Below are 23,888 nucleotides of genomic sequence, written 5' to 3' on the forward strand. Positions count from 1 at the left end.
CTCTGGTTATTTTACATCCAAATACAAAGTGGAACAGGGCTGCACAGTGGCGCAGTTGGTAGAGCTGTTGCCTTGCAGCAAGGGTTCGATTCCTGGCCCCGGTCTTTCTGCATGGAGTTTGCATGTTCTCCCTGTGCATGCGTGGGTTTTCTCCGGGTACTCCGGTTTCCTCCCACAGTCCAAAAACATGACTGTCAGGTTAATTGGCCTCTCCAAATTGTCCCTAGGTGTGAGTGTGTGTGTGCATGGTTGTGTGTCCTGTGTGTCTCTGTGTTGCCCTGAGACAGACTGGCGACCTGTCCAGGGTGACCCCGCCTCTCGCCCGGAACATTAACTGGAGATGGGCACCAGCACCTCCTGACCCCACTAAGGGACAAGGGTGTAAAGAAAATGGATGGATGGATGGATACAAAGTGGAACATTGAGAAGATATGTGCATTTTTTATTTCAATCATTATATTTATATTTTTGTCTATATTAAGCAATTAAAATAATGCAACAAGTGTGGAAGAGTTACTTAATATAAAATAATTGTTTAACAAACCAGGGAAAAATATTCTGACTCTTCCAGGAAAAAAAACAGGAATCTCATCTTTAGACAATGTCTGTCTACAACTCTTTAACAAATTAGCAAAACAGATAATTTTTTTATTCTTAATTAAGTTCTTCTTTTCAGTTTTCTGCTTATTAATGACCCATGATGCTCACTTTGTTTACACTGCAACTCTTAATTTGAATTCAGGATCTGGTTGGACTATTCACAATAAGTGAGATGCTGCCATCTTGTGGTCAAGTTTAAAAAACAGTCATAAATGCAACAGCAGGTTTTAAAAAGCCTGCTGCAGGATGTCTCTGTTCCTTTGCGTGAATAAATTCAATCAACAAGACGCTCCCTGAACAAAAGGAACAGCTGCATCCTTCGGTAATTCATTTACCTCGACTCTGGAAAGGTTATGAGAGCACAGTTTGCCAATACTTGGAACCTAATGAATCCTAAATGACAGGACACAAAGATGCAATTAGGGATGTCATTAAGACTGAGTCCAAGGCTCGATATGAAGCCTTAAAAATAAATAAATGAACATTATTTAAAAATGAAATTAAGTAAATGATGACCGCAACTTCTGGTGCATTGAACCATGTATGAGTTTTGCAGACTTTTGCGGATTAATGCCGTCGGTCGCCTGCTGCAGACAGGCAGCGTGTTCTAGATTAGATCAAACTCCAGGTTGCCCATTTCGATTCTAAATGCAGCCGTTCTGCACTTTGTTACCATGACGACACTCGCAGTCTGGTCTAGTGTCTGGCAGCGTAAAAATAGACGGGGAGTTGTGGTTCAGTTCAGGACTCGATGGGATGATACTGGGTAACAGACAACAAAAAAAAAACATGATTGGAACAGACATCATGCTGTATCTGGCACTGGCCCCCTAATCAAACCCTGATGATGAAGCAATGAGCTGTTTGGCGCTCCCTGTAGTGCGCTCAGCTTAATTGCTCACAGCTTGATGTGCTGTGGCAGTGTCGAAACAGGGCAAAGAAACTTGAGTGGCCAAAGGTCAATGTTTGGAGACCCCCTCACACAGCTGCACAAAGGCCACAACCTGAAAGAACTGGACAACAAACTGGTTCAAAACAAATATGATTTCACTTTTAAATTCTAACCTTCGGATGTTTTGTATGTATCTGGGCCTTTTGGTGAGGGTAGCTTTAATAAATGATGAAATGGAAGAATCTGTGACATCGTCATGAATACTGCAAGTCAGATTTCAATAACTTTAAAACCTGGAAAGGCCTCATGTACAAAGAATACATAAGAACAAACATGGACGTTCTTTTCCAGGAAAAATATCTAATACATCTGTAATGGCATGTCTGTGGAAATGTGCAAAGCTCCATGGCAACATTATGGCTGGCAAACGCATGTTTCTACAGTTATGGGTCCATTGGCAACACTTAAATACTGTTAATGGTGTGACAACATTTATTGTGCACACCAGAAGCAAATAAACTGTAAATGCAATAAAATGTGTGGATCTTATTGCATACGCAAAGTGGAAAGAAAATGCTTTATGAGTAAGATAAGATATTTCAAATGGAGTTCTAAACAAGATGATTTTAGAGACTAATAATTTGTAAGGGTAATCGTGTTGGATATGGAGTAAACGGTGTGCGGCCTGTATGTATACAGCTGTTTACCTTTCTGGGGTTGGTAACAATAGGCACATTTTAGATGGAATAGTCTAGTTAACCCTAATCTGATGATTGGAGGATGTTATAATGCTTCTCATGTTAACTGAACTCAAGTTCACTCATTCTTTGAGCAGCCTGGAGGGGAACAGACTACAGGCAGGTAAAGTGTTGAATCAGAGGCTTCTTCATTAGATTTGTTTATCTGTATTAATATTAATGTAAATGTTGCACATCAAGCCTGATGATTTTTCACATCATCTGCTCTTCGCATCATTTTGACTGGTCATTGGATCAATTGAATTGGTTCCTACTTTTGCTTGTGTAATTACAGTGTAATTATTATTGATATTGTAGTAATTATTAGATATGCATATGCTTGTTGCTGTGGTTTCTTGGTTCAGTTTTTTTCTCTATCTGCAGGTGTAGAAGCAGACTTCTTATGTTTTCCTGTATTCCCTCTATCCTTGTTTCTCTCTTCTACACGTATCTTTCTCTTTCCATTTTAACATTTTCCCTCACTTTTCTCACTTTCTTGCACCCTTTTCTTTCCATTTCTTTGATCATTACATTTTAAATAAGCCCAAAGCAATTTCTAATAAAGTTGTGTATATACTTCAAATGGAGCATCGTAGTGAAATCTTTAACGCTTTGCTTTTGAAAGTAAATTTGTTGGGCCTCACGTTGGCCACACTGTCAATTACAACACTTTAAAAAATAATAATGAATCAAATAAATTTGGACATATCCAATAATGAGTCTCTTATTACTTCTTCTGAGCTTAATTTCTCTTTGACTGGGATTTACAATGAATCACACTTGGATAGACGTGCAGGCACAGTGTCATACATCTGGATTTATTTGTCATTATGCCGCCTTCTTGAGTTAAGTTTGCACCATATTTAAATTAGGCTATGCGAGTCTTTGTAGAGAGGTTCCAGGTCAACTACACTGTCAGTGTACCCTAGTGAACTCGAGGAGAACAAAAAAACCCACAAGAAACCATTCAGAAACGATTTATAACCATAAACGTTTATCGGTTATAAATTGGCTTTGTGTGTCTAACGTTTTGTCGTCAAATACTAAAGCATTTTGTAGACTGTAGCAATGTTCTGTGGAAATATATTGAAATCTATTTATTGAATTTAATACTTACACCGAGAAGCTCCAGTAGCTTGTCTGCAGTCATTTAGTTTGTAATGCGCTAATGCTCCAGAAGCGATAATGCATACATTTCGCTCTAGTCGAGGAAAAGCAATCTCCTTCCAAGTAGCAACGAAGCCCTCCTGACTAATTCTGGCTGTGAAACTCAGAGCGAAGCCGCATAATCGGAGCAATAAGGCAGATCAGCCGTGGGAAACCAGTGAGGCCAGAAATATGTGATTCTGGTTTAATGAAGCAAATGATCCACTGAAGATGCTGTTCTTTTCTCAACTCTTACATAACTATAGTTTTAGTACAAGCTGAAGACATTGTTTCCATGTTATTCTTGTTTTCTAGTGGCATACTTTGTTTTCACACCTCACTTCACATTTAAGAAATCCCACTTGTGGTCTCTTCTTATATCTTTCATAGTAATTTATTGCCTTTACAAGTTTCACTCTATAATTATGACCAAAAAAAATTAATAATTCCATGCTTGTCTTTCCAGTACAGTTTTTATTTTTGCTTTTCTACACCAATAAAACTTAAAGAAAATCAGTTAGGTTTCTAAAAGTTTTAAAAAGCAAAACTTAAAGATAAGGACAACTACTTTAAACATTATTAATGAAGTAAACGATCTGTATGCTTTTAAATTCTGCAAGCCTGCATGATTAATGAGAGTGATTGCACATTTTCTTTAATTACAGAGCAGAGATTTATCAAAGATTGATCATCAAGTCTCAGACTTTCAGGTCGTTCCAGTAAAGAAATTCCAGAGGGAGTTTTAGCCTTGCAGGGAGTGTTTGACTAGATATTACTGAAGATGCAAAATGTATGAAAGAAGTTTATTGATTGTCATATTGACTGAAATTTACATCTGTGAGGACAAAACCTCCATCAAGAACATTTCATAATTCAATCATTTCTTCTAGTCTGCAGGTTCTGATAACTTTGGTCATGGCAAAGACAACAAAACACCCCAAACAGAAAGAAGAGGAAAGTCCAATACACTTCCAGGGTTTCCATATTTCTAAAATATTTATTTATGTATTTTCCAGAATTCATAATGCTATGGACTGTAATAAGGTTGTCCTCCTATAAACATCACGCTTAACCCAACTTGAGTAATTGTTGCTGAATAGCTAAATCTTTTACAGCTACTCAGAGAGAGATTAGAGATTGAGAAAGATCTCGCTCAATCTCTCTCTCTTCCCGTCTCTCTTTATGTTACGTATCTATAAATCCGTAAAATATTTAACTTTCAGTCATTTTCAACTTTCTCATTGATCCGGCTGCAGGTATGGGTAAGATTAAACAAGTCCACCTATTTGCGCTTCTTTATTTCAGGATTCACCAATTTGTGGATTTTTCTGTGGAACGTAACTCTAAATTATTTGCGGAAAATCTGACAAATTGCAAATTTTTTGGAGAGATTACTCACATATTATAGATGATGCAGCTTGGGAACATTAAATACTTTGATGTAATGCTTCGTGGCGTTGAACGTTAGTTTTAGTTACAGTGCTGAGGCTCTGCCTATTCATGTATATTGAGGCATAATTTGCATTTGAACTAATAAAATCAGCAATTATAAACATTCAGAGGGAATCTTAAGTATTGCAGCTATTCACAGATGATTGTGTTTCCCAATCCTCGTTACTACCAGGAGTCCACTGTATCAATATGCAGACATTTCCTTATTTATAAGTATCAATTCATTTCCTTATTGATAAGGCTGATTTCTTATCTTGACAATAATGAAGAGCTGCCAACTGCCTGTGTGTCATTTCATATTTATACCCCATGGAAATAGGTTATGAAATACTTCAAGTCCCTAAATAGTCTAATTAAAGTATTTTTTAATTAAGCTTGAATCAGCCTCTAAAATTAAAGTATAAATCAAAAACATGCTTCAGCTAGATTAGCATCGTCTTTTAAATGAAGCAGCAGTAATTTCGACAGAAAAAAGCCCAGCTTTTTTCCCCTAATGCATACATTTATTCAACTTAAATTTTCCAGTTTGTGATTGCACTAAAATGTAATTTATTTTAAGACTTTTTACACATATTTACTATAGAGTTTTTTAAAAAAAGCAAGGAGAGTGCTGCACATGATGCACATGATCTCTGAGATCTTTATTGAGAGCAACATTCTGGTTCTGGGTTGCTTTCCTGTTTCATGCAGTTGATGCTAAATTCAGCATCTAACATCTGCAGCCTCAGTGGAGCTGAATATTCATCAAGCCAGCTAGAAGCACAACTTGCGTCCCTGCAGCCTCTCCATCTCCAGGCTTCACATACTGGCCATTATGAGCTGCCCATAAAGTACTTACATTAGTGAGATACAACTTTGTTGTTCCAAGGAGAACCATGAAGAACATCCAAACAGGAAGCATTTAACAATATGATACATTCAGTAATATCTAATTCATGTGATGGGTGCATGAGTCATGATCATAATTTGAGTTACTTTTTCTGATTGTAGGTGTGTAGCTTATTACACCTATATTGAAATCTAATAAGTAATGTAAAAAGAGAGTTAAAGAAAAATAAAAGTGAGTCAAGAACACAGGCAATGTGTCCAATGGGAAGGATGACTTTGTTTGGAGCATAACCGACCAGCACCCCATCCAGAGATTTAAAAGCTGTCTGTAAAAGCTTCAGCATGCTTCTAAATTAGTACAGTTGTAAATGATCGCTTGTGACAAAAATTGTAATTCAAAACAATTTTAATTCAGGCAAAATTCAAGTTGTAATTTCTACTCTTCTAGTTATTTAACTTTATGTTCACAAACAACACCTGGGATGAACTTGATGCTGTGGCCACTGACTCTTCTAGAGTTACCAGTCATCAAAATGGTGAGCACTGTGTGATGCTGAGAATAAGAATGGACAGTCCATCTTTCCTGTTTCCAGTAAGCAGCCACACATTAGTTTCAACACTTTTTTTTTGCTTTAATTTTTTTTTTAATTTGTATTTATAAGAAAAAACACCCAATCATGTCCTCATCCATCTCTTTCTATTTTACAGAGATGTTTCTCTAAAGGTTCTTTAGTGCTAAAAAGTTTTTAAATTATCTGCCTTGAAAAACAATTGAAATAGATTCTAATGTTTTTACGTTTTAAAAAAAAATAATATTCCAGTTTCCTGACTAAATTATGATGATTTTTACCTTAAATTTTCTTCCCTACAATCTTCCTGAAACCTAATATTCAATCTTGACAATGCAATAACAAGGAAAGGTAACTGTTTGCATCAGAATAACAGGGGTTCTTTGTAGGAGGGTTATTGCAAAGTCCTGATAATGTTTATGCTGTGCTATTGTCATAAAGTGACTTGATGGAGCAAAGTTTTTGTCAGTCGTATTTGTCACAATATGACAAATAAAATTTCACTTGAAAATGACATGTCAATTAAAAAAAAAAGAAAAACTCCTCCCTGAGAGTTTGTGAAATGTTTCAAGAATATGTGGCATTTAAGATACGCCAAGTGAAAAAATGAGCTGTATGTGTCATACTTATTTTCTGCGTGCTCAAGCCAACTTGTACACCTGAAACAGTACCAGCGCCACATGAAGCAAGCCCATATGCACAAAGTGAGTCCACTTTCCTAAGGAAAGAGCAGAGTAAGAGGCACAAAGCTCCTCCCTGAGAGTTTGTGAAAACATTCCAGCAAAGTCAGAGCGGTCAAAGAATCGGAAACCCTCAGAGTGGCCTCCTGCTTTCTCTATCATTCTCACCTTTTTGCACAGTTCTTCTGTTATGGCACATTGTGTTTAGACATTGTGCGACCAGTATAGACTGTTTAGCAGGGGAACAAGGCAGAGAGAGAAACCTGAGGAGTCCTCTTCAATCTGTGAAGACAAAGAAACTCAGATGTCCCGCTGATCGGCTCACAATGAAGCCGCTGTTCGTCCTCCTCGTTTCCTGTGCCTGGACTTTAATTGGAGCCCAGAATTACTACCAGGCACTGATGGATTATCTGGAGAACAGATTGTTGGCCATTGAGGTAAGAAACAAGTCCCCTTTTAAAATGACTTTTGACAAATGACTCTCTTTAAGTGGCAGCACAGATTTCTCTGCAGTCATTAAAAATTAGAGACACCAGTTGATAACCCTCTCCTCCTCCTTTTATTCGAGTTTAATGTCCTAACTCATGCAAACTAATTAATGCAATCTCTGGCAGGCTCATCAACTTCCCTGGAGGCTTTGGGAGAAATAACAGTTCATGCATGCAGAGTTCTCCTTCTCATGCAACAAGCAGCTTCTGTCCGGCAGTATCACAACATCTTCCACGTCTAAGACAATGACACAATATTAATGAGTACAAACTCGACCTTTGCTGGTGTTGCATCAAACATGTCGGCAGTCTAATAGAGTCTGCTCTGCCAAGGTAAAATGAAGCTGCGCAACGATGAGCAGCCTCGGGGTGAGGATCCGATTGCAAAGGGTTTAAAAGTGAGGTTACATGCAGCAGTATGTCAGAAATAAGAGAAGGCTCAGTTTGTGTGAAGGAAGATTTGGCCTGTGCCGAGTGTGATATGAAACACAAGAGGATTATATGTCAGCCACTCTTACAACCCATCGGCTGTTGTACTTTGAGAAAGCCTCTGGGAACGCCAGTCGAGTGTTGTGGGGTTTGTGTGGCCAGTCAAAATCTGAAGTATGAATATACCAAGTATGCCTGTTCTGAGCGGAGAGCGGTTCATTGTCTGAATCCAAACAACTCACAAAAACCTCACATTTAAAAAGCAGTATCGATACATTAGATTTGACTGAGGCATGTACAATGCAAAGGTATTCACACTATTTGGACTTTCCCCAATTTTGTCACAGCATAATGTTCAATATACTATATTTCATTCCAATTTTAAGTTAATGACCAAGAAAAAGTAGGAAAAAACTGTAAGATGATGTGAATTTGGAATCCAGGTTTACACTTTACACTGCAATGTCAGTTGCACGTCCATCCATCCATCTGGAGTCCCCAGATGGACCCATCCATACAAAGTCTATGCGGCAAAACCTTTGGCTAGGATTCAAACCCTGGACCTTCTTGTTGCAAGACTATCGCGCAACCACCGGCTCCACCATGTGTGCAGCTGTTTTACGTTTTTCTGGATACGTCTCTGCCAGCTTTGACTGATTTTTTTCCCCCCATTCTTCTTTACAAAACAGCTGAAAGTCACTCAGATTGAATGGAAAGCCTCTGTGAACGTCAGCCAAGACTTTGTGTTATTCTAACTCATGAATATACTTTGTTTTAATCCATTTCATTGCACATTTTGCTGCATGTTCCTAAAGAGCGTTTCAGAGCAAAGTAGAACCCATGTCAATGCATTACCACACTTAACGTCTATTTCATAAATTCACAATGAAATACATTAAAATTTATGGTTGAAATGTTCAAAACACGTCTGCAAACCTGCACATACATTTATAGAGGTTTATATATTCTGCTTATCTTTTAAATTACTCTTCAAATGAACACTAGCACATATGGCTGTGATGCAAAAATACATTATCTATGTACAACAGTTAAGCTCCCGGCGGTTTTTCTTTTAAAATACTTTCAGCGACTATCTGCTGTCTTCTACTTTTGAATAAAACCAGCAGTTCATCAGCAAGCTTTAAATGTGCCGACAGCCGACAGCGAGGTACGGTGGAAAATGAAACCTGAGGAAAAGCAAAAAAAATGACATAGAGATTGCAGTTATTACGTCTTCCTCTGAATTACTTACTTTTCACTCTCATTGTGTCAGTGTGAGGAACCACATCACCGTATTGCATTTGAGACAGTGATGATGTTTTGGTAGATTGAAACAGAAACTTCCAACCCTGGGAGATTTATTTTAGGAAGCGAGACGAGGAGTGAGAAAAGGGCGGCACCGGCGTCAAAGTCTTTCAGGTGAATGCTAAGGTCCCTAAGACACTTGAAGGGGATTTATTACACAAAGGAATGCAATCTGCTCCATTTTTTATTGCACTTTTGCACACTCTTTCTGCTTTATTTCTGCACTGGATCCACAACACAGAGCACACATCGATCAAGTTGAGCATCTGCACTGCAGCCATTTAAACCTCTGATGCATGAGGTCTCACCACTCAAAAGGTTAACATCATAACTGTGTCAGGCTGGAACAGGGGTCAGCAGCCGTTTCCATTCACAGAGACATAAAATAAATCTCACCTAGAGCTGCAAAAAAATGCAATAAAGTGTTTTATTATGAAAGCTAAAAGTAAACTTAATGTTTTTAGATTTTAGAACAAAATGAATCCTCTATTATTAAATTAATAAACAATTTTCTAGAATGAGCTGAGCCTATTTAACAAATATGGAAAATGAAAACAGATAAGTAGCAAGTTGCTTTTATAAGCCTGTTGCAGGTATTAAAAGCAGATTTTGAAGAAGAACTTATGGAAAAACTCATAAAATGACAATCTCCGATTGCATTCTTTATCAAAAACATTTTCTTTTTGGCTTTGTAAGAGCCACAATGGCAGGACCAAAGCTGCAGGTTGAGACCTCTGGGCTAAAATCACGCTGGTAATTTTGTCTCAGTCTCTTTAAGATACAGATGTTCTTTGAAAAACATGGTGGATCGTTACATATAATGTAATGATTCACTTCCTCTCTGGAAGATTAGGAAACTTTGACAGATGTTAAAATATATCAGATAGTAAAATTAGAACAAGTTGTCCATCCAAATATTTACTGCCTTAAGTAGGAGAAACTACAAAGATAACCTGTGCCATATGATGCAATTCAGCCAGCAGTGGCTGTGAGTGATTAAATGTCTTTTTTGATGTGTTATATAGAAAAGTTGATGAGAAACTGTCCTTTTTCTGCAGCAAGGGTTTAAACCTGGGATCTGCAATCTTTAAAATCCAGAGTTAAATAAATAAAGGTAAATAAAGCTTCATTACAGCCACATATGTTGAATAATATTTGAAAAAAAAAGGCAAATGTTAATCTACCACAGAAAATTTGTTGTAATTTTTAAGGAACCACTATTTAATTTTTTATTGTCAACCTTTAGAATAAAGAAAAACATCAATCTTTTGTAAAATGAGGATGGATGCTTCCTTCTGCAGTGTGTTAATATTTAAAGGAAATATAAACACACTTTTCAATTTAAAAACTCATATTTTTAATTATGTGTGTTTTAAAAACATGTATCATTTTTAGCCTTTATGGAAGGTTGCAGATTGCAGACTCTTCACTACATAAACAGAAAAACCAACCAAAGTGTTTTTGCTCTAATAACTTAGTTCTTGAAATAAGACAAAAGTAACTTACAAGTAAAATTCCAATAATATAATTCCTTAATATTAATGAAAAAGTTTTAGTGCTGTTGGCAGATTATTTAAAGGGACAGTATCATGTAAAATCAACTTTGTGTTGCCTTGATTCTTTTATGCATGTTTGAGAAATTCTTTTATCTCCATGGCAACCATTCAGCTGTGCAAAATGATTGGACAGACTTAGCTCTGCCTTTGAGTCACAACTCCATCTCTGAAATACAGAATCCGAGCTTCTGCCTCACAGAGCAGCCCTCCCCTGCAACTCTCCCACTCAGCTCCTTCAGACTAGCCAGCAGCAATTAGCAACACCCAGTGGAACTGTACACCTGCTGAGTTTTTTTATCCAGGCTACTTCTCAGAGCAACGTTGGTAAAAATGTTGTTAAATGGTTAAAAGAAGAGTGACGTGATGACTTCCTGAAGGTGGAGTTTCAGAAAGAGCAGAAGGTTTTTAAAGAGACAGAAGCCCAATTTCAGGTCGTTAGTTTACAAAGTCAAATTTCTTGTAAGTAATATTATTTACATACAGCATTTTTATAACAACTGAAGACAACACTCACTAGACAGTGCTGTAAAATGGTGATACGTGCCTAGAAAATACACAATACTGCCCCCTTAACTTATAACAAGACATTTTTTATAAACATTTAGTTATAAAACTAGAAAAACCAGAACTTTTCCATCAGTATTAAGGAATTCTTGACTTAAAAAATGATCCTACGTCTTGCTGAAAACTTACTTGTGAATGAGTTTTGTCTTATTTCAAGTGTACTAAGATATTTGCACTAGAAACTAGACTAAAAATACTTGGTTTGATTTTATGTTTTTGCAGTGTGTAATATAGAGAGTCAGATTGGCGTACCTGAACACAAAGAGAAACCTTCCCCTGCTGTGCAGTCTAACATTTACGTTGCTCTCCTCCTTACTTACAGGACCGCATGCAGCTGTGGCATGAACAAGCCCATCAATACCGCACAGAGATGCTGGATTTTAAAAAGCTAACATCAGAGGCCATGACAGGGATAAAAAATGACCACAGCATGATGTTCAAAGACCTGAAAGGAGCTTCTGCTCGAGTGGACCTTGTGGAGACGGAAATGGACTACGTGGAGACCCAGAACTCTCCACGGGCTTGTGCGAACAACGCTGAAAAAGTGTTGGAGCAGGAGGCCTGGGGTCTGCAGGAGAGAGATGAGGTGGAGGAGGAGGAAGATTGGGAGGAGCTGCAGTCCAGAGTCTCCGGTGAGTTTGAAGAAGTATGCTCATACTTCAGCCAAAAATCCTCTAGAGATATTCAATCTTTCAAAGGTATTCACGGCAAGAAGCCTGGAAGAGTCAAAACTCATACGTTATATAGGCGTTATGCTCTGTATTACCCACATTACACAAACCCTCAGGCAACACATCAAACATTTTACAAGTTTGTTGTCTTGGAAAAGTTATGTCTCTGGAAAACAGGGAGACAAACACAGCACCATAACAAGTGCTTCTGAGTCTGTGTGGAGTCGTGTTTCCCAGCCAAAATGTGGTCATAGGCAAGTCATTCATTTCTGCACAAATACTCTCCTGTTTGAGGACGGCATTCATCATCATAATCCTCACATCCAAAGATGTGCTGCTACACAGCTGCTACAAAAAGGTTTTCACTCAGGTTGTGCAAGGAATTAAAGCTTTTTTAAGTCACAATGAAGAAGGTTGAGAGAAGAGCTTTGAATTTCTAAGAATATTTACGGAAAGGCATTTTTACCTCTTGAACTTTTCCATATTTTGTCATTCAGAGGCTTTACTCAATTCTATTGGGACTTTATGATAGACTAACATAAAAAATATTTGTGAAGTGAAGGGAAATGATAAATATTAATCTGAAAAGTGTGGAGGGCATGTTTATCCTAGAAACATCTTTTGCAGCAGTTTCAACTGCAAACTCAGCTTCACGTTGCTAGAGATAAAAGATATTCCCCCATTTTCTTTGTAAAAATGTTCAGTAAGATTGGATGGGGAGTACATAGGGATTCTCAGGTCACAGACTTTGAATTGGATTGAAGTTTGGATTTTCACGGACTAATGTATGCATATGTGTTACCCGTATTTAACCAGGAATGTCTCAAAATCTCTGTTTCAGGAGAGACCTGGCCAAAAAATGGCACAGCAACAACTGCAAATCAAAGCGACTGATATTAAAACTCTACTAAAATGCAACGTGGATAATAAAGAAATAAATATAATAACTTTGAACATATGAATAGGTTTATTTTTCTTATTCTGTCATGAAAAATTCCAATGAAACACATTAAAGTTTATGATTTTAATTTAATAAAAATGTTGAAAGGTTTAAGCAGCATGAATATCAAAGCACTGTACTTCTTCAAAGACCTATAATATTTTTTAAATTTAATGTGTGCTAAATGAATAATTAAATTACTTTTTGATTTTATCACAAAGCAAATGAAGAAATATTGATTGTTTTAATACACCAACTGAGTTAATAGCAAAATCAATAAGACATAATGAAAGGATTATGAGGAAATATTACCAAGCCTCCTTTCATAATTATAACGCTGACATTTCATTTCATGTTTGTTAAAGACTGAAGCCAAAGATGCTCCAGGAATGAGAAATCCCTCTCTATTACTTTTATTTGCTGTCAGTGGCTGCAGAAGGACAGGAAACTGCCCTGAGGTCAGCGGCGCTGCTCTCCATGCTCATGCTCACAGAAAAGAGCTTCGTACATAGAGACCCATTGTGAATGTCTGTGAAGTGATCCGGAACAATCTTTTCTCCGTAGAAGAGCCAGTTCTGATCTGGGAACTTAATCCTGATGTGGCTCCGGGACAAAAGAGGGCGAGGATGGGTGACGGTCGCTGACGACTGCTGGGAATTTTCTTTTCTTTTGTGTGGTTGAGAGGAAGAATTGTGTTATGATATTTTCTTTTGCAGACAGCATCTTTCATCTGTCTATTAGCTGTGCTCAAGCTTCATCTCATGATGAGTTTGTGTCTAATTTTGCCCCGACTTTGAACTTGACCCAGTTTTGAGAACTAGAGCCAAGATATCAGTGGCTGCAGGCTGGAAACCCACATTTCCAACTGAGAAACGGCACTTCTCCTCATCCAGACAGACAGCTGGAGTCTGAATTCATTCTTTATTACAATGTGAACATAATCTGTTGGCCATGCCTACTGGTACATCTGGTAAAGATGTGTAAAAATCCTTAATGCAAATCCATTTTTGTTGAAGTATCATGACTGCATTTATTACAGGTGTCACAATTATTTCTGCTCTGAATAGTCTTTTTAAAATAAATATAACTGAATAATTTCTTAATCATTTTACAATATAATGTGTTTTTGTTGTAAACAAAGTTTCCAATAATGCCTGATTAGTTACCATTCTGTTATAGATCTAGATTTATGAAATATCTGCATTGGTGCCTTTTTCCTTCTCCTCCTGTTTTCAATTATGCAGTTACCGCTTCCTTCACAGCAACTTCAGCAATTTTAGGTTCTTAATGCCACATGACATAGACTGCTATACCTGTTTTATGATAACACTGTATCAGTAAAAACCAGTTGGGGTGATAAAGTCTATCTGCCTAGCGGTTGAGGTGCCCAACCTTTGCAGCATCGCAGCTGTGCAGCCAGCGGCTCCTTTCATCCCATAATCTCATTACAAGCGGTGTAAGCAAGATGAATATGAAGCAGAAGAAGAATGGTTGTAAACACACGCTCGCTTTTTTTGCATGTTCCTGTTAAAGCAAAATCCTAATCCTCTTCTTTGTGGCTACTTGTTTGTTTGTTTGTTTTTTTCGCCTTCAGACTGTGTGGAAATCATCTCTGGCATCAGATCTGTGAAGATCCTAAAGAGAATAGGAAGCCCCAAAGGAATGTGGACCAGAGATCCCAAGTCCTCCAAGCTTTACGTCTTCAATGGCACATCAGGAGACACAGTCTACGAGTTCAAATCCGTCCGTGACTTTTCCACATCTCTGGGAGTGGCTGGGAGCAGGATGATCCACCTTCCCTCTAAGTGGACGGGTCCTGGAAGTGCTGTTTATAGCGGCTATTTGTATTACATAAATCAGGAAACTGATACAGATGTGCAGGTGGTTAAATTTGACCTGACGAGTGGTTCAGTGACAGACACTGCTATGTTCCCTATGGAGAGACATGCCAGTCTTTACACTCTTAATCCTGAGACTGTTGCAGACCTTGCAGTCGACGATGAGGGCTTGTGGCTCCTTTTCACCCCCACTGACAGTGAACCAAACATTAGCCTCGCTAAGATGGACACTTCCACGCTTGACATAGAACAAATCTGGGACACCCAGTGCCCACGGGGGAACGCAGAGGCGGCTTTTGTAGTGTGCGGGACAGTCTATGTCGTTTACAACACCCGCATGGCCAGCCGATCTCGAGTTCAGTGTGTGTTTGACGTGAATGACATGATGCTAACTGAAGAGGCTCCTCTGCTTTACTTCCCCAGGAGGTACGGAGCTCACGCCAGTCTGAAGTACAACCCTGAGGAGAATCAGCTTTATGGCTGGGATGATGGCTACCAAATCATTTACAGACTCACTATAAAGACGAAACTCTTAGCTTGACAGAAGAGAAATAGGATCATGTTTGAAAAACGGAAGGACAGTAGCAGTAAATTTCTATCCATTCTCATAGATTTGCTTTGAGAAGAATAATGCATGCTCTTATTTTCTAAATATGGTGGCTGTGCAATGGAAGCTGTAAAGGTGACATATTATGCTTCCTTGAACAGGTTAGGACAGGTGAATGGGCTAAACGAAACATGTTCATTACGTCTTTTTGCACAAAATCGCTCTTGGATATATGAGATTTTAGTCGGTTCAGTTCTGCCTATTTCAAGCTCTTTTCAGAATGAGCTAGGGCTGCTTGTCAAATAAAAAATCCAAATAAGCTGCTGCTGGCCGTGCTCATCCAACTCAGATGCTCAATTATACAACCGTACGTCTTTGAAAAGCAGAAATGGAGCCTCCTGCACAACCCACAACAATGCAGCAAGTTGTTTCTGAAACAAAACACTTATCTTTTCCAGCAGCCATTGTACTGTGCATAAAACCAGCTGGCCAAACATCCTTGGTGTCATTAAATATTTGACAATGGTTCTTTCACATCACTGTGGAGGAATTTCCATCAGGTCTTCTTTACAGAATTGTCTTAAGTCAGCCATGTTAAATTGAAAAAAGATCCAGATTAAATTAATTCGATTAAGTAATTTTACCCCTCTAAATGTGAACTTACTAGTGCACTCTGAATCTCTGTCCACCTTCAAAACCCAAGTGCTTGTGAGCCTCAGCGCACAAACTGATGGCCAAAACAGCCCAAATATATCACATTTCTTGGTTACCCTTAGTGACTACTCCTGTTTAGTATTAACATTCAGAAAATTTGGAAGAAGTTGATCCAAGTGTCTACTTTGATGTATAAAGGATATGTACAGTAAAAGAAAACAGACATATATGTTATCATAGTGGGCTGATATTCACTGTGAAATGCGAAAAGTTAATAAAGTTCACGTCCACTTTCTGCTTCTTCTGCCAAATAAAAACGTGTGTGAAGTTGCATAAATGATAAACATTATGATGTTTGAGTTCATATGTGGTCTCATTTCCAAGAGGGAACTGTTTTTTTCTCATGCTTTTCCATATTTTAAAATTTGTTTTGAAGATCTGAAACACAAGAAGTAGCCAAAAAAAAAAGGAAAAATGAATGTGAATTTGAAAAGGAATTAATATTTTTATGAACTTCTAAGTCAGACTGATGTCAGTTTATCATTCTGCCTCCAAAGAAAAGAGAATCTTCATTGATACAAGAAGTGTAGCTGTAAGCTGCACATGTGCATAATATGCAATACAGGTGGAGTCTCAAACTTTAAACACCGATTTTTTTTCCAAATGCCAAAGAAATCCTTAGCATGAGATCAAAAATATGTACAATACAATATTATATGCATGGTCAGAAAATGCTAAAAGATACACAATTGTGAAATGAGGTATGGGGGCAATAACAGTATCAGAAGAGTTCATAAGAAGTTCAGAAAGATTCTGTTTATGTAAATATCAGTGTGGTTAAATTATTCCAATGTGCAACTGGAACAAGCTCTTTGGTATGCACAGAATAAGGAAGACAACAATAAAGTCCACCCCTAATTCATGTTCTTTAACCCAGTGCTGGTGTTGTCTGTATTTTTCTCTCAGAAACCTGCTACACAGAGGCCCCTTTCTTTTTGTAAAAGTCTTTTAATCAAAGAAAAGGAAGTCATTTCACGCTCCATGGGAAAAAGCACAACAAGCTATTTTCCTGATGCTCTTTTTTTTTTTTGAGAAATGAAAACTGGTGGAGAAAATACAGTTTTGTATTTCAGTTTGACTTTATTACACACTGGATCACTGAGTTTATCTAGAACCCATTTGTCTTTACCAACATCTCTATTATTACAAATACAAAATGTTTAATAAAAAATTTTAACCTCAGCTATTTTAACATTTGGAAAGGATTACAAGATCATATCAACAAACAGTACAATATTAGGCAAAGCTAGAAGGTCTTAAAACAGTCCATAAACTGAGGCAATCGACCTAACGGGTTCCACCGACGATGAAAACACACCACTGTCAGAGAAATATGACCATCGTAAAATACATTGCATTTTTTTTTTTAAAAAAAAGGAGCAGAAACAACACAATAATTCACTCACTTGTTTAGATAGTAGAAATCTAATAATGCCATTAGTCTAAAGAAGAACTTCAACATTCAAATAACTGAATTACAGCAGAGTGTTGATGCTATGGTAGAATACGTCAAGCATGAACAATGCACTGACTCATTCTCGCTCTAACAAGTGCCAATTAGAGAAACGCCACCGTTATGTTGATGCTGACCTGTCCGCCCAACAGCTTCCCCCGCTCTGTCATCTCAGGCTTTCAGTTTAACACCGAGGTGCCAAACGACTTGCTGCGGGTAAATTTATCCGCTACGGAAATGTTTAAAACAGGCCTTTCTGGGTCTGCTGAATCCATCTGCTTGTGTCTTCATGTCTGCCTCCGATTTTCCCATGACATACTCTGTGGCACAAAGTAAAATGCATCTGTACAAACTGTACCAAACTGTAATCTGTGATTGTTGTTAAGCAGCTGTCCTGCCAGGTATCATCTCCAGATTGCAGCTTCTCATATTGTGTTCTAGACGTGTTAATAAGGAGCTCGACATCAATCACTGCATCTGGAGGCTCAAACTGAAACACCAACTAAAACGCGACGCTACAGGAGATTGGACCTGAATAACATGTTTTGGTAAAAACAAACATGTTTATGATAAAAAAAAAAAACGATGTCTGAGAACACAGAACACAAAATCCCACAATGTCATGATCATTTACAATATAATAATTTCAGTATTACAACATAAAACAATCGTAAACCGATACAAATACAAGATAAATGTGCTTTTATCTTACAGCTGTAAAGTTTTTAGAATTCACTGCCTTTTATGTCTGCTTGCTAACAAAAGACTCCGTAGCAATAACAATAAATCAGATTGCACAGTTAGCAGACGCTGCAGCAGATGGTTGTTTGCAGAATCTGAAATGAAAGTGAAGACTCTGTCATGTGAGTTGCAGCCCGATGTGAGTCACTAACATGAAGAAGCTACAACCACGCTTTATGCTGCTCTTTCTACCTAAATAAATTTGGAAAACTTTAAATTTTTTGTACAGATGTGAATAAACGACATAATTTGCTGTGCATCTCTAAAAGTGGCAAATCTAAAAGTTGTAGTAGTTCTTTGGGGATATAATGTAGTCACATCTGTATTTTTTTATTTTAAATTTAAAAACAATACTTTCAATACATAAAATGTAATATAATAAGTATTTAAAGCAAATGCATATGTCTTCTAAATGGAAAGACAGAACAAAACAATCTGTCAATTTAATTAGAAACAAATGTATTAATAAAAATAAGCACAAATGTGTATTGTTGCTTTTATTAAAAACACAAAAGTAAGAATTATTAGTTCTGCTACCTTTGGCCTATTGATGGAGAAAAATAACATGGAATAAACACTTTGGTAATTTTCACATGAAACAGATAATTTCACAGAATATTCTTTTCTATTCTCTGCTTCGGATAAAAAACTGGTAGTTGGGCTTTCTGCTCAGAGAGCCAACTTGCAGTCGGTTTCTTAACAGATGCTACACTCAGATGGCCAGCTGTAGTTTTAAAATACCTCTTTCATAAGATTTAGGCTTGCTCTTATTTAGAAATCACACCATGACCGCCCAGAAATATTTAATGAATAGAAAGGAATTGTGAGAACGGGAGAATGTGCCGTACGGACGCTGGGAAAAACTCAATTAATTGCTTGGCATCTTTTTAGAGAGGCTTAAAACCATATGAACAGTATTATTGAAATATTTTTCACTGTTTTGAAAATGTGCATTTTAAAGACCCTGAACAGTAACTGTTTGTGCTGGAAAGGTCAGCCATATTGTTTCATGTTGTAAACATTTAGGATTATTTTCTAATCAGGCAACTGGGATGTGTGCAACTTCTATTTGAAAGTGAAACCTTAAACTTGACTCAAATTGGGGAGAGACCTACATCAAATAACAGATTTTGCAGGCTACCCTAAGCACATAAACATTAGCAGAAATAAAAACTTTTACAGGAAGTTTTAATGCTAAACCAGGAAGACAGAAACACCAATGTGAAATGGTTAAACAAAACCATACTTGCTTGCCCATTATAGTTAAAAAAAGATCCCAATTTCAACACAATCTAGAGCTCTTACCAAAACACCAAACGACAAGAGCTAATGTTGCTAATCTCACTAGCTAATGTTGCTAGCTAGCATAAAAGAGAGGCTTTCTTTTTGCTTTGTGGAAAAGTTCCACTCCATTTGGTTTGGTATAACTGCATTTTGTTCCATAAAACGTACTACAGCCTTTTCTTTCTACCTTTGCGGGGGTGATAGTTTACCGCAAATTCCCTCACATGGACCTAACTGATTATTTAGTGAAAAATAAACAGAAAAACGTGGCATTTGAAAAAGAAAAAAGGGGGAATATATTTTATTCTTTTTATTTTATTTTTTTTAGTCATGATCACCAACCACAAAAAATACCACAAAAATTCAAAATATCCTTTTTTTTTTAAAATTCTACTTATGTTCTCAATTTTATATTCTTTAATTTAGAAAAGCAAATCAGACAGCAGAACACCTGTACATAAATATATTTACATCCACCAAAATAAGTAACAAAAATAAACCTAACAAGGAGACAAAAGTGCTTTTTTTGTAGAGTATTTTGGAAGAAAACCAAGCATTTCTGTTTTATTTTGGAAGAAACTGAACACCAAGGTGATAAAAAGGTTCTGGTGTTAAAAGTGTGCTTGAAAAGTCCCTGTTGATGGAGATCTTTGCACCTCTCTTCATTAACAGCTTCACTTGTTTTTACACAAAGCGTTTTAATAGTTGTTATTTTTAACAGTGTCAGACTCCTGTGCCTTCGTGACATTGTGAAGTTTGTAGGTTCCCTGAACTTGTGAACTGCAGTGGAAACCAGGCTGCTCAACTCTGAATTCCTGTTGCCTTGTTTCGTTTCTCTTTTCAGATTTTGAAAGCTACACCGAACAGATACTTGAGGTTTCAGCCTCACCCTTCCTCTCATAAATAAAACAAGACATCTTAAGCTATAATGAAATAGATAGTATTTTAAACTAAGTACATTTTAAGGATAATTATATATATAAATAATTTAAAAAAGGAATACTATATGTTAATTCAAGACTGAAAAAATAAATGAGTGAGCCATAGCCTTCTAAAACAGCTCGTTTTTAAGATCATCTCTTTTTTTCCCTTCCTTGGCAACGCATGTGCTCAGCTTCCCTTTGTGAAACATCCGCTGCTTTCATGGAGTGATATCCGACAGGGCTTTTTCCATCAAAGAGACCCCATGGCTCATAGTTAAAACCTCTGTTTTTCCAGGTCCTTTGTGATGCCAACAAGCTCGATTTACCTAAGCTTGGACAAATCAACAATCAATGTCTGCAGACAGGATTTCCAGCCAGTCTCCTAGAAAACAATGCTAGCTTCAGGCCATCACTCCAGCCACGTTTAGAAAAGCCTGAGCTTCTCTTAGCTGACAGACAGAAAGTCCTAGTTCAGTACTTGTGAGTGCTCTGGGACTAGATTTGAGGAAGTGGAGGGCTTGGGAGTGAGAGTTAGAGAGAGAGGGAGAAGGGAAAGACAGTGGGATTGTGTTTCTCCTCAAGCACACAGACAGGAAGTGGATCAAGAGGAGGGAGGAAACCCCTTCTGGGCCGCTGGGTCGCAGGTAGCTCATCTCAGGGACTAGCAGGGGGCCTCGGTGAGGGGCAGGAGCCCTGGCTGTCAAAGCTGGCAGTTCTCGCCTTCCACTGTGGGACACACAAAACACAAGACAGATATTCATTCGGCACACGCACTTCTGCTACAGAGCAGAGAGGCGCTTCGAGGACAAAATGTGCTGTGAAAAAATAAAATAAAACTATATTTTTTTCTAAAAACAAAGAACTTTGTCTTTATTATTTAAAGCACAGTACGGTAGAAACCAGTTACCTTTACTCTGTTACATTTGCTTGAGCAACTTTTTGAAAAAAAGCTACTTTTATCCTTAATTTACACTACATGAGGCTCCACTGTGCTACAGTAAATATGCACCCATTATAGTCAATGACAGCATTTACATTGAGTCCACACGGCGTCGCACTTTGCAGAACCGATTCTGTTTTGACCCGACAGCAGAGTAAATCTTCAAAGATCCAACTGCTCCCAACAGGAAGATGCATGAGCGCAGCATTCGTATTTTCAAAATAATTCACCAAGACACATGATATTTGCTTAAAACATTAGCTATATGAATTTGGGCATTTTTATAGTACTTTTAGCATGCAACAGTTGTGCTATTGCGAATACACAAAACATGTGGATTTAACACTGAAACGCATCAAGTCAAGTTTCTGCTAAAGTCCCAGCTGGAGCACCAGTCAAGGCAAATGAAGTGGTAGAGCAAAGGAGGGAAATTTATTAAAATGGGAAGTTAAGAACTAGAGTATTTTATGACACCACTCATCATTTTTACCACTTGCTTTATCGCACAAGCTCTCATTTCGCACGCAGGCTTCGTGAAGAGCTTCTGCCGTTCGAAGCAGAATGGAGAAGAGACACAAGTAGTACAGATTGGGCTGCTCTGGAGCAGCTACAGTTCACCTGCGAATTGTGGAGCGGAGTTGGATGCAGCAGAATTAGGGGGTAGAAAAAGCTATACTACATAGCAACTTATATTTTTGATTTATTAAGAAAATAACTGATGCGAAAGACATGGCATGTACAAATGCTCAGCCCAGCTTTTGGCTTGAGATGTACCAGATGGTGGAGATTTGTCCATCAATGGGCGCTTGATCTGACAAGTGGGAAGCTCCACTTCTTCCATGAGGACCCCTAAAAATCTTACTCACCTCCTTCTCAGATTTCTTGGACTCCAGGAGGGGATGCCAGTGTGCAATAGGCTTCCGTGGATAAGCCAGCATTTCATTCCAGTGGTCCCTGCCAAGTCCCTCAGCATGGCTTCCAAGCCTCATCACACCAATGATCTCATTATGACCCACCCTGCGGAGGCACAAGCACGAAATACTATGAATAAATCTGATTTTACTCGATGCAACATCTCATACATGCCATTTTTCATAATTGCGTGAGGACCATTTTGTAATCAAAGGAGACACAATTCTGATTGCCCATCCCCTTTCAACTGATGCAGCTGGTTGTCTCTGTGACATTTACATGGACTTGATCTGAAGGCATTACAGCCGATGTTTGTAACAATTTAGCAAACTGTGGATAAATTTAGACTTTCTTTCAATCTGAAACTCCTTATATTATTAAGACAGCCTGATTAGGTCCCATTAGGATTGCAGGTTGTAACTAAAGCATGAAGGGCCAGGAATCTAATTCTGCAGGTATCCTCTCCTTTTAACAACAAAAGGAACAGATCAAGAAAAATACCCACAATTTGACCTTTAGCATGCATGTTCTCATTCTGTCAGCTGTCTGCACTGCAGCCGGTCCTTTCACATTGCTTGGACAGAGTCACATTCTATAAACACAAAGCACCGTATTGCACAGCCTTTGCGCTTATCTTTATCTAAGGAATATCATTTCGGTGTTTGCTACAGCAAATTGTAATTACCTACCCAGCAGATTCTTATAATTACATCTACGTCGTGCCTAGCCCAATTTGTCTAGTCTGTTATGATGCATTTACTCTGTGTGATGTTTCTTTCTGCATGACAAGCAGTGCAGTGAGAAAAAATTGCCTCTTAAAGATTTTCTGTTTTTATTTTTATCTCCAACCTAAATGTTTCAGATTAGCACACACCTTTTATATCAGATAAAGATAAGCTGCATCATTTTGCAAATGATTTATCACTGGTTGCAGAATTAACTGCCATCAACCATCTGTGATAACTGGGAATTTGTTTTTTGCATCCATGTGAAGGAGTTTTGGTTTATTCTCCCTCACAGAATTGATTTCATTGAAAGCCACTAGAGGATCTACGAACATGAGCAGGAGAGCTCACTCGAATTTAAGTCCAGACTTTGACTAGGTTGATTTTAAAGAGCAGAAAGTGTATTTTTACATATGGCTACACTGGTCGCAAACTGGATAGCTTTTGTGAAAATGAAACCAGAATTTATAACTGTGTTTTGTATTTATTCAGGTTATATTTGTCCAATATTAACTTTTTGTGCAAGAGGCAACTATTGAATCTCTCAATTCTAAATCCTCAATTAGAAATTAGACTAATGACTTGAGCTCTACACAAACGTACAAATCATAATCCATCACAGAGATGTGCAGGCTGACGTGGTCCATGCTGTCTGGAGGGATGTCGAAGATGATGGCCTCGTTGTAGGTGGGATTCAGGGTGTTCTTCTTAATGCTCGTCTTCTTCTTTTTCAAACGTCTGCCGTCACAAATGAGCGATACTTTGACATAGGGATCTAATAAGAAGAAGAAAAGAAGAGAAGAAAATGAAACTCGTCACGTTTGTACAAGTACTTATTGAACTCATTTTCTCTCCAGTGGAGCAGTACCAATCTGAGAGCATTGTTTAAAAAGATAAAGCTTCAATGTTTGCCGTCAACAAAGACGCATCCCTTCCGGATTTCATAAACTAGTG

The 23,888-nt window shown here is 37.9% G+C and overlaps 2 protein-coding genes across 2 annotated transcripts in view; one reads left to right on the forward strand and one right to left on the reverse strand.

Moving 5' to 3' along the window:
* Window positions 1-6,983: 6,983 nt before the first annotated feature.
* On the forward strand, window positions 6,984-16,213 carry olfml3a (olfactomedin-like 3a). Its single transcript, XM_008414534.3, has 3 exons — window positions 6,984-7,341; window positions 11,569-11,878; window positions 14,452-16,213. Exons 1-3 carry the CDS (start codon window positions 7,231-7,233, stop codon window positions 15,234-15,236), a joined length of 1,206 nt encoding a protein of 401 aa, XP_008412756.2. The 5' UTR covers window positions 6,984-7,230; the 3' UTR covers window positions 15,237-16,213.
* An 803-nt stretch (window positions 16,214-17,016) lies between these two features.
* syt6a (synaptotagmin VIa) overlaps window positions 17,017-23,888 on the reverse strand; it is an 84,011-nt gene continuing 77,139 nt past the window's right edge. The window contains exons 5-7 of the mRNA XM_008414535.3: window positions 23,538-23,709; window positions 22,164-22,314; window positions 17,017-21,083 (exon numbers count right to left, since the gene is read on the reverse strand). Of these exons, the coding sequence (XP_008412757.1) occupies window positions 21,012-21,083; window positions 22,164-22,314; window positions 23,538-23,709 (395 nt within the window). The 3' untranslated portion in view covers window positions 17,017-21,011. The remainder of the gene's footprint in view (window positions 21,084-22,163; window positions 22,315-23,537; window positions 23,710-23,888) is intronic.

Source organism: Poecilia reticulata, chromosome 7 (assembly GCF_904066995.2).
Source record: "Poecilia reticulata chromosome 7, P_reticulata-male-v2, whole genome shotgun sequence".
In the NCBI taxonomy this organism is placed as follows: domain Eukaryota; kingdom Metazoa; phylum Chordata; class Actinopteri; order Cyprinodontiformes; family Poeciliidae; genus Poecilia; species Poecilia reticulata.

Excerpts from the sequence above, each read along its gene's own strand:
- olfml3a (XM_008414534.3), top strand. The coding sequence starts at position 7,231 with ATGAAGCCGCTGTTCGTCCTCCTCGTTTCCTGTGCCTGGACTTTAATT. Across the intron at positions 7,342-11,568 it reads ACAGATTGTTGGCCATTGAG|GACCGCATGCAGCTGTGGCA; the intron begins GTAAGAAACAAG and ends CCTTACTTACAG. Across the intron at positions 11,879-14,451 it reads GCTGCAGTCCAGAGTCTCCG|ACTGTGTGGAAATCATCTCT; the intron begins GTGAGTTTGAAG and ends TTTCGCCTTCAG.